We start from the raw sequence: 13,404 nt of genomic DNA, 5'->3' as shown, positions 1-13,404 counted from the left end.
ATTTACAAACATGTTTGACAGTTAGATCGTTGAAACTAGTTTCGTAGAATGCGTATCCTATCAAAACAATAGATTCACTAACAGTAAAGAGTTTATTCATACTTTCATTAAGTATAACATAAGATATCCACTAGTGTAAATATTTTAAATTGAAGATCGAATTCATTCATTGTATTCATATAGGGCCAAGGAGTGTAGCTGTAAAAAATCATAAAAATCGGAGTTAAAATAACAGTTAAGTTGTGATTTTTCGTTTTATTACCGTTGAAAAGTTTTGTTCGGTTACTTGATCTCTGAATGTTTATTTTTTGCGATTTTTTAATGATGCAATCTCGAAGCATATACAAACAAGTTTGACGGTTGAATCGTTGAAATTAGTTTCGTATAATTCGTATCCCATCAAGTTCAATGGTATATATATATATATATTTATTAAGTAGATTTAAATCTGTTTATTATGTACGTATAATTATCATAGTTTTTTGGTGTATAAAATTTAATTTAAAATTATATATATAATTATTATAGTTAATATTTTGGGGGTATAATTATTATAGTGTATATAATTATTATAATTATTATAGTTAATTTAATATATATATATATATAATTATAGTATTTTTTTAGGGTTATAAAATTATTAAATTAATATTCTGCTTATCGTGTATCGTGTTACCTATGTGTATATCCGAACCAAGCCGTTATCTTAACAGGTGCTTATCGAGTTACCCGATAACGACCCGATTTGTTATCGTGTCGACCCGAACACCTGTTAATTTCGTGTCGTGTCGTGTCGGGTATTGAATCGTGTCAGGAATTGCCAGCCCTAAGTGAGTTAGAGGCAAGGTCTAAAATATCGATATTATCCCGATATTTCCATCGAAATTTCCGTGTTTTTGGACTACCGATATTTCCGATATCATCGATATTTTAGACCTTGATAGGAACTCTATGTGATACTAAGTTACTCATGTATCTTACCATGCAATGTATAAAGTGTAAAATATTGTATTAATTCATTATATATAAATGATTATGGTGTGTTTAAACTTCTTTAATTAATTACTATATATTTTCTACACTCACAATGTTTGCCAGCTCGCTATATAATCAACTTAAATCAGTTAAATCTATCATGCAATGTATTTCCTTCTAATTTTTTGTGATAAACTAATAGATAATTGACTAAATAAACATCATGCAAAGTTTCAATAAAAATTTCCAAGTTTTTCTTACAATTTCCGTGGTTTTTATTCAATTTTTATCGATATCGAAAATATCCCGATATTTCCATCGAAATTTCCGTATTTTTGAACTACCGATATTTCCGATATCATCGATATTTTAGACTTTGTTACATGTGATAAAAGATGATGACATGCCGCCGCTGTTGCCCTTGTCTCAATTCAAGGCCGTAGCCTCACTACTACTCTCTCTCTCTCATAAATTTATTTGGTACTCTTTTTTCTCCATTCTCTCTCACTAAACTTTATCTCTCTAAGAAGAGGAGGAGGCAGCAGCAGCAGCAGAAGATGAGTCCTCCTAGAATCTCCTTCCACTGCATCTTCGGGTCCTGAAAGAAACATTAGAGAGGGAGAGAGAAGTGATGGATTCGTAGGCTGTGCTGTGCAGCAGAATTGCAAGCGTCTTTTGTGGGTAGTTATTCTATTCCCTCTCATTCTCTCTCTTCACCATCTCCTTCCTTTCTTTCCCTTTTGGGTTTTGTTTATTTGTTTTTCTTTACTTTTACTATTTTTTGTTCATATGTGGTGTGTCCTAATTACTTTTTCTTCTGATTTGCAGCTTCGCAAAAGTTGGGCTCTTTGGAGGGAATGTGGAGGGTGCACTGCTTCTTCTTCAATAGCTATGGCCGCGGATTCTTCTCACGGTACCCTTTTTGTTATTTTTACTCTACATTTTTGCTTTTTATGCTCAAATTATTTCTGGGTTTTGATTCATCATGTTCTGTGAATGTTTGGATTTGATATTTTTGTTGATTGGGGGATCAAAGTTGAATCCTTTGCTGAGTTTGGAATATGCATGTTATACTCAGATTGCAGGAAATTTGTGGGTTTTTGTTATGTCGAAAAATTTGAAAAATTATTTGGGAATTTGGTGTTCTTTTTGTTTGTGATTTGAGCTTCTGGGTTTTGAAGGGTATGGTATCTATGGATAATTATCGACGGGTAATTGCGTCTGTTATATTTGTTATGTATGATTGACTTTTGTTTAGTGCTTATTGTTTCCAGATTGATGTTTGATTTTAGATCATCTTCTTACTGATGATATTCAGCATTTGAGAGTTAAATTGTCAAGGGTAGATTTCTGAGTTCAGCTGCATTTAATCTGATGATATAATGCAGCGGCATCTTATTCGCTGCTTAATATTATTTCTTAGAGGAGAAGTGAGCTGGTATCTCTTTTCTATTGGGGTATGCTACCTTATCAAATAACTCATGTGAAAGCTCTTAAGAAAATGCAGAGCCAGGGGCATTCCAAAGTCAACTAAATATTGTGTTTAGTTTAAGGATTCATGTGGGCTTGATGTATCGTACACAATTATGCGTGCCTGTTCCATCCTATTCTTATTCTATTTGGTGTAGTTGAGCTGTCTTTGTAAATGAAAGTAAACCCTTTTTCTTTAATGATTTTGGTATTGCCGGTAATATGTTACAGCTTACTACTGAGCTCAGTCCATGGCATAAATCAAAATCTGAACTGTGATTCTTAATGGATCTCTGAAATGGCAGGCAATGGAGATTAGTAAACAGTTTTATATGGGTGCATGCTAGTGGATTAAGGATTTTTGCTACTGATCAAATAATATCATGTTTCTTGTTCCTCATTGTTGAGAACTGATATGTTAATCGTATGGATTATGGATTCAAATAGATGGTCCTAATTGAGATAAGATGTAACTAAGGAATTTTGATTAGCTTTCTCATTATTTCCCTTTCAATATCTTTCCCTTTCTCTTAGGAATTTTCAGAGATCTATGGTTTTGCTTTCTTCTGTTCAACGATTCTACTTTCTATATACTGATATATGTTCCTTTCTCCTTGGCTTTAGGACTTGGACTTGATCGAAACAACAGCAAGTTAAGTATGGATAAAAAGAGAGAGTTTGTCTATGAAGTATCAAAGTGGTCAGACGGTGCCTCTGAAGTGTTACAGTCATGGAGCCGTCAGGACATTTTACAGATCCTATGTGCAGAAATGGGGAAAGAAAGGAAATATACTGGCTTGACAAAATTGAAAATAATAGAACACCTTCTGAAAGTTGTGTCTGAAAAGAAACAAGGGGGAAGTGAGGATGTAACAGACCTTAAACCACAGTCATCTAATGCCACTGGCCAAAAAACTACTAAAAGGCAAAGGAAAACTGAGAATCCATCTAGACTACATGTTCCGGAGAATAGTAATTATAACAATAGTAGTGGGAGTGACCTAGCCAATACTACATTCTGCAAAAACTCAGCTTGCAGAGCTACCGTAAATCGAGAAGATGCATTTTGCAAGAGATGTTCATGTTGCATTTGTCACAAGTTTGATGACAACAAGGACCCGAGCCTTTGGTTGGTTTGCAGCTCAGAGCTGCCATTTGAGGGTAATTCATGTGGCATGTCATGCCACCTTGAGTGTGCTTTAAAACGTGAAAGTTCTGGTATTGGAAAAGAGAAAGGACATAGAGGACTGGATGGGAGCTTTTACTGTATATCTTGTGGCAAAGTGAATGATCTGCTCGGGTAAATTTTCCTACCTATTAACTATTTTTTATACCATTTTTCTTTTATAATTTTTTGGATCTTTATAGACAACTGCTCCTAGTTGTGATGAATTTCATATTTCTATTCAAAGTTTGTCCCAAGTCTTCCACTAAAAAAATTAAAATTTTGCAACATTTTAAGTTACTTATTGGTGATGAATTTTATTTCATTGCAGTATCTTGGGAATACCAGTTACTTATATTGTACATTGGCCTTATTTTCGCTATAGTGTTTCTATGAGTGTAACATAATTTACAAGATCATTCACACTTGGAATGAAATATTTTGTTTCATTATTGTGTCCACTGTTCTAAAAATCCCCGCCTATCTTAGATCAATGTGTTGCAAATCATAATCCTGACGCCTTAAACATAAGCTTTCTGCATTACCTCAATTTAATATCAAGGATTATCCATTTCTTTTGTGAAACTTTCCTAACACCTAAGAATGATCGAGTTGACGAGTTACTGATGGAGGAGCCAAGTGAAAATTTAATAAAGGCTTATCAACTGACTTGCCCCCTGAAACTTGCCTTTAGTCTCACTTTACCCCTGAAACTGGTTTTGTCTCACTTCTCACCGAAACTGTCATTTTTTCCTCATTTAGTCTCAGTTAACCCTATTTTCGTCCATTCTGTCAAATAAATGTTAAATTAAAGGATCGTAGGCACATTTTATTTTTGACACAATGTTTTGCCTCTAATTTTCCTACTAAAACAATCCCAAACTCATTTTCGATGACTCTAATTTAAACCCCTGTTGCTGTCTCTCTTGAGATTGATGCAGGGATGTAGTTATGCAGGGCTGTAGTTGCAGCCGTTGGCTTCAATGAGTGGTTTGAATTAGGTTTTGAAACACAACCCATTACTTGCTATTGAAACACAAACCATTATTTTCTTTTGCCAACGCCTGCAGCTACAGCTCCACACCAATCCGCAAGAGAGACAGACAAGGATTTGAATCAGAGTTATCGAAAATGGAATTGGGATTGTTTTAGCATGCAAGTTGGAGGCAAAGAGTTGTATCAAAAATAAAATGTCCATACTACTCTTTAATTTAACATCTATTTGACTAAATGGACGAAAATGGGGTGAATTGAGACGAAATGAGACAAAAATGATAGTTTCATAGGGCAAAGTGAGACAAAATCAGTTTTAGGGGATAAAGTGCGACTAAATGGCAGTTTATCAATAAATTAGAGTCTTTCTACTTTCCTTTGTAATAAATGCAGCTTAGTATGCAAGTTCTTTGTGTTTGAGTCTCTCTATGTTGCTATATTATTATTAGGTGTCATAAATTAGTCTTTAGAATTTCTATTTATATTTATGTGGATCGTTCCAGATTCATGTACCAACTAGCCTATAAAATGGCTACTTTGTAAGCTTTTAAAAATAAGATTGTTAGTGAAAAAAATTCTGGGTTTCCGGCTTGTGTGTGAAGCACAGCAACCTTTGAGTGATTCCAAGGCACCTTCAGGGTGAAGCTGAAGGCCAGTATGATGCCGGAATTTCTCTAATTTCTCTATTGGTGTGATTCCAGTACACCTTTGGCCGAAGTGAGTCCAGATCTCTTCTATATTCCTATCTATTTCTACTGTCCTACATCACTTATGTTGACTTGTCCTTAGATTCTGTGAGCGGTGAGCACAGATATGGAGTGGGTAGTGTGGTGGCACTACCCTATTTGTTGGGTCAATAACTTTCACTTGAAACTGCTACAATTCTGGTTTCATGACATGGTAACTTGCAGATCTTGATTGTAATATAAAAAAGAGAATGTTTAGTGCTTTTGAAAATGTGGTTTGGGGGTCTTTGCTGCTAAAGCGATATGGTAGATACATACATGTATATATGTACATACATGTATATACGTACATACATATATATATATATATATATACGTACATACGTACATACGTACATACATATATATATATATATATATAGGAAACCTTTAAAGGAACTAATCCCCATATATATCTCTCTCTCTCTCTCTCGTGAAAGGCAAACATGTAAATATGTATATATATATACATATTTACATGCTTGCCTTTCGAGATCGAGATATATATATATATATATATATATATATATATATCACGCGAACATGCAGGTGTTCATGTGTTATTTCTATTGTCTGAAAATTAGGACTTCTGTCTTAATCAGTCATGTGTAAAGTTGATACTGTTTCTTTTTGCCAAAAGCTCTATCTCTCTCTATGATAAATAAAGTGAGAGTAGCTTGTGATTGTTTGTTGACAAGTGAGGCACTTGAAGACATCATGAATGGTTGACTAATACATTTATTTCATGTTCTTTTAACACAATTAAATGGTTCTTAGTTCATTTCTGAGTGAATGATTATGATGAAATTCTTAAAGCACATAATTAATACTAATTTTTTGTACTGGTTTCCTTAGATGTTACTTTTTCCTCATATATAGCAATCTGATAGGCCTATGTTCTTACATGTATTTAGATCCTGGCGAAAACAGCTAGTAATAGCAAAGGATACCAGGCGGGTAGACATACTGTGCTATCGTATTTCCTTGAGTCATAAGCTCCTCAAGGGGACTGCAAAGTATCAAAAACTTCATGAGATTGTGGATGAAGCTATGATGAAGCTTCAAGGTGAAGTGGGTCCGCTAACTGGCTTACCATTAAAGATGGGTCGGGGTATTGTTAACAGGCTTTCTTCTGGACCAGAGATTCAGAAACTTTGTGCATTTGCTGTGGAGTCACTGGATTTGGTGCTTCAGAAGGCAACATTTCCTCCATTGGCCAAGCCTAATGTACAAGGTGATCTATTTGTCAGTAACTGTCACACCCTATCCCTAATCACTGGATTTGCATGCATTCGATAACTCTGTAAATGTCTGCAATTTTCATGCCTCCACAATCATTGAATTTACTTGCATTCCACATATTTTCTGGCAATAATTTAAATAACAATGATGTAGGTGTGGTAAGTACTTAGTTTCATATGATCTCTTCATTCATTTGATTCTGAGTTTCTGGTATTTTTGTTTCGGTCCTCGCCACTTCCTAATCGAATCACAGAAATTCCATGAGGTTATTGGAGAATGGAGGGAATGCATTTTATCTTGATTACTGGTTTATCCAGAGAGAAGGAATTTTAATGGATGTTTTCTGTTGTACATTTTTAAACATTTCAGATCCAAGTTTTATTGCTCCGGACATGGTTAGATTTGAGAATGTCCATGCTACATCGCTCACAGTGGTTTTGAGTTCCGAATATCCTCCCTCAGAAATTTTAGTTGGTTACAAATTATGGCACTGTAAGGCTGATGTTATGAATTATCCAACAGAACCGACTGCAACACTGTTGTTTGCACCAAAGACGAGATTTGTTGTCACTGGACTGACTCCAGCTACAGAGTACTGTTTCAAAGTGACTTCGTTCAATGATTCAAGACATTTGGGCATGTGTGAAGTTCGGTTTTCCACAAGTACTGGTGGAGATGAAGTCCCTAATTGTTCAGTAACACAGAGAAGTCAGAGCCCAGCTACCAACTATAGCAGCCTTTCTAATCCTTCTTCAGTGGAAGATGAAACTAATAATATAACTCCATATGGCGATCAAGCTGATAACCGAGCAGACAACTATATTAGTTTTTGCCAGGACACTGATAATACTGTCTCTGCTGATTTATCCAATGATGCTGTCAACGGCAACAGCATGGACAGAGGACCTACAGCAGCAGATAAAATTTCGTTGCTGGACGAGGAGCACATCAATGGGATGATTGGCTCCATATCCAAATCTGATGTCATAGAACTTGAGCACAAGCAATCACCAGATGGCCATATTGTTGAAGAAATCAGCACTGATAACGGTTCAAATTCCCCTGCTCGAACTGGAATGGAATGTGTCCCATTTGGTGGTAGCTCAGAGGCTGGCTTACCCATCACTCCTTGCAAAATCGACATACTTACAGATGGGCTGGGAAGGAATGTACGATCAAATTCCAGTAGCAAGGATTTAAAAAATGGAAGTGGGAAAGGAGAGGAACCCCAAGATGGCAGCACATCGAAGAAGAGAAGTGCTGAAAGGAAAGATGAGGAGTGTGTGGCAAACATCTCAGATAGGGATTTTGAGTATTACGTGAAGATTATCAGATGGTTAGAGTGCGAGGGACATCTTGAGCAGAACTTCCGGCAGAAATTTCTTACCTGGTATAGTTTGAGAGCTACACCTCAGGAGGTAAGAATTGTGAAAGTGTTTGTAGATACCTTTATAGGAGATCCTGCATCGCTTGCAGGGCAACTTGTCGACACCTTCTCAGAGAGTATTTCTAGTAAGAAATCATCTGTCGTGCCAAACGGGTTCTGCATGAAGCTTTGGCATTAAGTTATTTGCAAGCATAAATAGTTGTGGATCTCCTCTCCTCCTAGCATTTGTTATTTATGTCGTATCATTAATTCTAGTACCATTCCTCATTTGCCATTCTTATGATGTAAAAATTGCTAGAATTCTTCCTATCACAATGTAGGTTTGGCTTCATTCATTCTTGTAAACTGATATGTTGTTTCTACTTTCTATAAAATCCAACAAGCAAACATGAAAAAGAATGCCAAAGGAGATCGATGTGCGGGGTTTTTTATTTTTGGAGAATTTTTTTTGTTTGATTGTAATATTGTCATGTGGTGTTACTAATTTATGCGCTGTTTAAGCAGCATTCAAGAAATTATTATTTTTCCATTATTTTAGGGTCTTTTTGGAGAAAAGCTTTGGTCATTGCCTAACCACGTGAGATGGTACCCAAATCAAATGTCCTTGGCTTGTGTACTTGTTGGCCTGCTTTGAAGTGGTCAAACACTCATTCCCTTGAAGAGGTCACCTTAAAGTGGTGGCAACTGTTACAGGTTGAATACTCCGATGTCTTCGCTGGAACTTTTATCCTAATTGAAGACTTTGGGGAATTGTTTTTTTATGTTTTTGTGGAGTTATTATAGTAGTGAAAGCTCATTTCCTTCGTTGTATTTCTCCGATGTGAGATTTAAGTAATGTGGCCCTAATGAGTGCATATGAAGCACGCTACAACAGTACTGCTAGTTCGCCATCTATGATTCTATCGTTCTTCGGCGACCGTGCATGAGTTTTGCCATCAGGTGGGAGAAATAGGTGCTGACAAGCATATCGAAAGGTTATTTATTGAGGACATGTAATTTATATTATTGATAATTCGATTCTATAGTTGTTTTATATATTTTCTAAGTGAAAGTTTACGTGATAATTAACTGACGATCTGGCATCATCTTATTGAATGACCTAATGATCAGACAGAAGTTTGTCTTATCTCCTAGGCCACTGGAATGACTTGCAAATGAAGACACTATGATGGTGGTATTCTTAACTAATCATGCACTGCTATACAAAAAAGTTGAAATGTGACGACCCGTCCCAAATTTTCTATGTAATTTCTTCCCGAGTGTGTAAATTGACCTTTATGCCCTTGTTGGTGAAGTGACGTGGATGTGGTTATGCAGCTTTAAATTATTTTTCCGCTATCGTAATTTATTAGTACTTCTTGTTACGATCGCGTAAGCGTGAGTTAGACCTGAATCGGATTCGTAATGAAAAAGTTATGTTAAAGTAGGTGTATGTCAGGTAGAATTGTACACTAGTGCGTGTTAATTTATCAATGTTAGAAACACTGTTTTGGATGGATTTTCTGATTTCCTTTCTACTGTGCAAATTTGAAAATCTTAACCCTTGTTCTTTTTTAAATTGGACCCGTGCCCTCAAATTCCTCACAACCAATCAAACACTCCCCTCAATTCTCTCACCCAACCAGACAACTTCCCTCACTTTTCCACTAATCAGAAGTTGTTAGTCACTCTTTCTCTCTCTCTTTCTCATCTCTTTCTCTCTCCATCACCGTAACTCTCTCTTCTCAGTGACCACCAAGAACACGTACCAAAACTCGTAGATCGAACCTTCAATTAGCACCATCGTGTTCCTCTCGAACTCACGAACACAACCATACCTACCGATTCTCGAATGGTTGACTTTTGAGTGGTCAACGTGGAGTAACTTAGAAGCTCTGAGTCGGTCGAGTTGGTATCGTCGTGATCCCAGCCAAGTTACAAGACTTTAGGACATGGGGAAGCTTCTACTCAACTTCCTGGAGTCCCTAGTCTAGTTTGGAAGCGGAAACAACATCGAAACAAGCAAGTTCTAGAAGGTGAGTTTTAGGCCAAGACTTGCAAGGCTTTTTTCAGGCCATTTCCCTTCCCTTTTTGGACTTCCAAAAGGTATAGACTTGTTCTACTTCTCAAGAGCTTCATTTCCATATAAATTTCATGAAAAATGGTTGAGAAATTAGCAAGATATTATGGTTTGAAGTTTTTCCAAAAACCGACGAGAAATTCCCAGTTTCCGACGAACTAGACGAGGGCGACAACGGCAGCGGACAACGAAGCTCACCGAAGAAGACGAATAATATTTTGTCAAACTTGACGGAATATTCTAACGGCGTCAGATAATGCCGTTAACTGTTTAACAGAATATTCTTGGTTTCCGTTAGGGTTCTGCTGTTCATGTGCCTGTGCATGGGCTCGCATGTGGCCATGGGTTGGGCGGCTTGTGAAGGCGGGTCCGGCCTCTGGTCGGTGAGTGGCTTTTACGTGCAGGTTCGTGATTTCGAGTAGAACATTTTCGTATATTCAAACCTTTCGATTGAGCAAATTATGGGGAGTTATTCCTAGTTTTTAGAGTATGTCCTTCTTAACTAATTAGTATTAATTGTTTCGCATATAGGAGAAACTTACCCTGAAGAGGTGCATGGACAAGCGAGATTAGGGGGCTACGATCCTTCGACATACCAGTGAATAGGCATTTTGTGTATATATATAGTTTCCACAAATGCTTTTAAGTTGATTTATGCATGTTATGCCACATTTTATTTACTTTTATAATAATGTCGTGGTGGTTGAGATTTATATTTGATCATGGCATATTCATATGCATTTTACCTGCTCATAAATACTATTGTAAACATGGAATTTCCTACAATGAATGCGACGAGAACACGTGTACAAAATAATATTTTGTATTAATGATTTTGGGGTTACAATCTCTCTCTAAAATAATATTTTGTATTAATGAACGGATGATGAACGATAAATACTTTCTTCAAGGGCCGTCTGAAGGAAATTTTGTGAAAAACATGTTCATTTAAGCAACATCTATAGCATGCAATTAACAATTAAAAGGCGGAATCATGTTTGTATGCACTTAAAACAAAACACTAACCATGAAATTCAAAGCCTAGTAGATTGGTGAACCAAGACCCAACTCAAATCAAAGTGAGTTGAGAAATTATACCTTTGTAGATTCCTCTTTGCATAAGCAAAGGCTAATCACCCAAAGAGAGGGCCTTCATTCCTTGCTTCTTAGATCCATGGATTTGGATGGAAGAATAGGTTTCTCCAAGTTCCCAAAGTAGAGAACCTCTAAGTCTCCACACCAAGGTTAAATTTAAGTAGAAATGAGTGACCTAGAGGAAGCAAGATTTCTAGCTAAATTCCTCTAGGGTGGCCGGCCTCTTTAGAGAGAAAGGAGAGCTTTGTTTTCTCATCATTTCCCAAAAAGAAACCCTAAATGAATTTTGGCTATAAAGTCATATTTATACCTTAATTCATTGGAGTGGCAAACTTGTAAATAAGTCCAAAACCCACTCCATCTCTAAATGGCCGGCCATAGGGATTCGATTTGGGCATTTATGAATCATTATTCATTAAGTTGTCATACAACTTAAGTCAACGGACTTGACGTTCGAAGCCCATTGGGCCTTAAGGTCCAAAACTATCCCGAGGTCTTTAACGAACTTATTCGTTTGATTAATTAACATATTAATTAATCCTTGCCATAAATAATTAAACCATTTAATTATTCTTACTCATCTCCGATTTTTCTTCAATCTCTACCTTACTCGGTGTACGATCCATTAGGTTCCTTTTAGCGAGGCAGTGGGCAATTAAAACCATTTCAAATCGATTGTGAATTGAAACTTACTTTCAATTCTCCCTTTAGTGATTATACACATTTAGGGCTTCCACAAACCATGAGTGACACCTAGCAGCATATCATGGTTACCCAAGCTAATCAGAAGAGGTGGAGAACCTATTCAGTTTAGGATTACAAATGCAATACGGTCTTTCTCTAATACAATACTCTTGACCACATTGTTTGGTTTGATAGTTTATTCATGTCTGCTATCCAATGTGATTCGTGTGCTTATATGATTACCTTGAATGTGATTTGTAACGACTTCCTAAATCTCATTCATACTCTGGCCAGAGATTCTTAATCATATCATAGAGTATTCTCCCCCAAACAGTTTGAAGGTTAGAGATCCCTTGTTGCGCATTCACTTGCCTCCATGGCTAAGTGGCTTAACCCTGACGATGCCGTGGACACCCTCTTGATGGAGTGACTTTGACATAATCAAAGATCAAGGACTTAACCACAAGACAACTATGATGCCTCAGGTCAAAGGACTACTTTGCATTATCCCAACCATGAGTTCTCATGTGACATGAGTATGAGAACTCCTCGTTGATCGTGTTCAGTGAACTCATTCATTATTGAGCACCTACATGCTTGTCTTGATGTCACACACACCAATGACTCGAGACTAGTCACTCTCCCTGAGAGAAGACACAGCACGTACTGATCTTAACGGACTGTCAATGCTCAATTGGCAATCCTATGATCAGGAACGTTTAGGATGTGTCTACGAAAGAATTGTCTCATGAATCTAACTTCTTTAGATCGCATTCTCCCAATCACATTGTCCTTGGACTTATCGTTTAAGCGTATAACATTTATATGAGACGGCTCAAACAATAATCTTTGCCCTTGATATTAAACTAGATTAGTTTAACATGTGAAATGTCCGTAAAGTATCATCATATGATTGGTTTTAGGGCACATTTCCAACAATCTCCCACTTGCACTAGAGCCAATCAGCTTGGTCATCAGTGATGATACCTCTTCTGTAGTCATTTCATAAATGGCTGAGTAGTAGGCCTAGACAATGGATATCTATATGTTATCCATAGAAGCAACCTTGAGAATAACGACGTCACCATTATACATGATTCTTAATCATGTGGTTCAGTCTCTCATTTGAGTTCGGATCTTGATGAGACCTTGATTCCCTGGCTTAAGCTATCGCCCTATTAGTGTCGTAGTGTTGGTACACTAGAGACACTTTCTGGTTGGAACCGAATAGAGAGTTCATAAATGAACTTTCCCATCCAAACAACATTGTTGTAAGCTTCTATATGGCAATATATTTTGCATTCATAATGGAACACACTAAAGTCATTACTTTTAATGTTTCCATCCAAATATCTCTTTAGTCATAATAAAGAGATATCTGATTATCTCTTCATTCATAATGAAGAAATATCCAATGATGGATTAGATTCATAATCTAATACATTTACACTTCCATTACGTTACTCTAATTCTTCCTCATTCTTTGAGGAATCTATCCTTTAGTATTTCTTAAATACTTAAGGACTCACTTGACAGTTACCGTGGTTCTGATCCTGGGCTTGCACTGATATCGTCTTGTACCTTTCTAGGTACAACTCATATCAATGTT

General features: G+C 36.6%; 1 protein-coding gene across 1 annotated transcript; it reads left to right on the top strand.

Annotated features, from left to right (window-relative positions):
* The first annotated feature begins 1,398 nt into the window (after nt 1-1,398).
* On the top strand, nt 1,399-8,366 carry LOC139192714 (VIN3-like protein 2). The gene is made up of 5 exons (XM_070815259.1): nt 1,399-1,656; nt 1,804-1,888; nt 3,070-3,745; nt 6,243-6,562; nt 6,940-8,366. The coding sequence occupies exons 2-5, from the start codon at nt 1,867-1,869 to the stop codon at nt 8,133-8,135; spliced, it is 2,214 nt and encodes a 737-aa protein (XP_070671360.1). The 5' UTR covers nt 1,399-1,656; nt 1,804-1,866; the 3' UTR covers nt 8,136-8,366.
* Nucleotides 8,367-13,404: the final 5,038 nt, after the last annotated feature.

Source organism: Malus domestica, chromosome 16, assembly GCF_042453785.1.
Source record: "Malus domestica chromosome 16, GDT2T_hap1".
In the NCBI taxonomy this organism is placed as follows: domain Eukaryota; kingdom Viridiplantae; phylum Streptophyta; class Magnoliopsida; order Rosales; family Rosaceae; genus Malus; species Malus domestica.
The sequence above is the reverse complement of the archived record's forward strand: the minus strand, read 5'-3'. Positions and strand labels throughout refer to the sequence as shown.

Coding starts and splice junctions, on each gene's coding strand:
- LOC139192714 (XM_070815259.1), top strand. CDS start 1,867: ATGGCCGCGGATTCTTCTCACG. Junction 1,889..3,069: donor GGCCGCGGATTCTTCTCACG/GTACCCTTTTTG, acceptor CCTTGGCTTTAG/GACTTGGACTTGATCGAAAC. Junction 6,563..6,939: donor GGCCAAGCCTAATGTACAAG/GTGATCTATTTG, acceptor TAAACATTTCAG/ATCCAAGTTTTATTGCTCCG.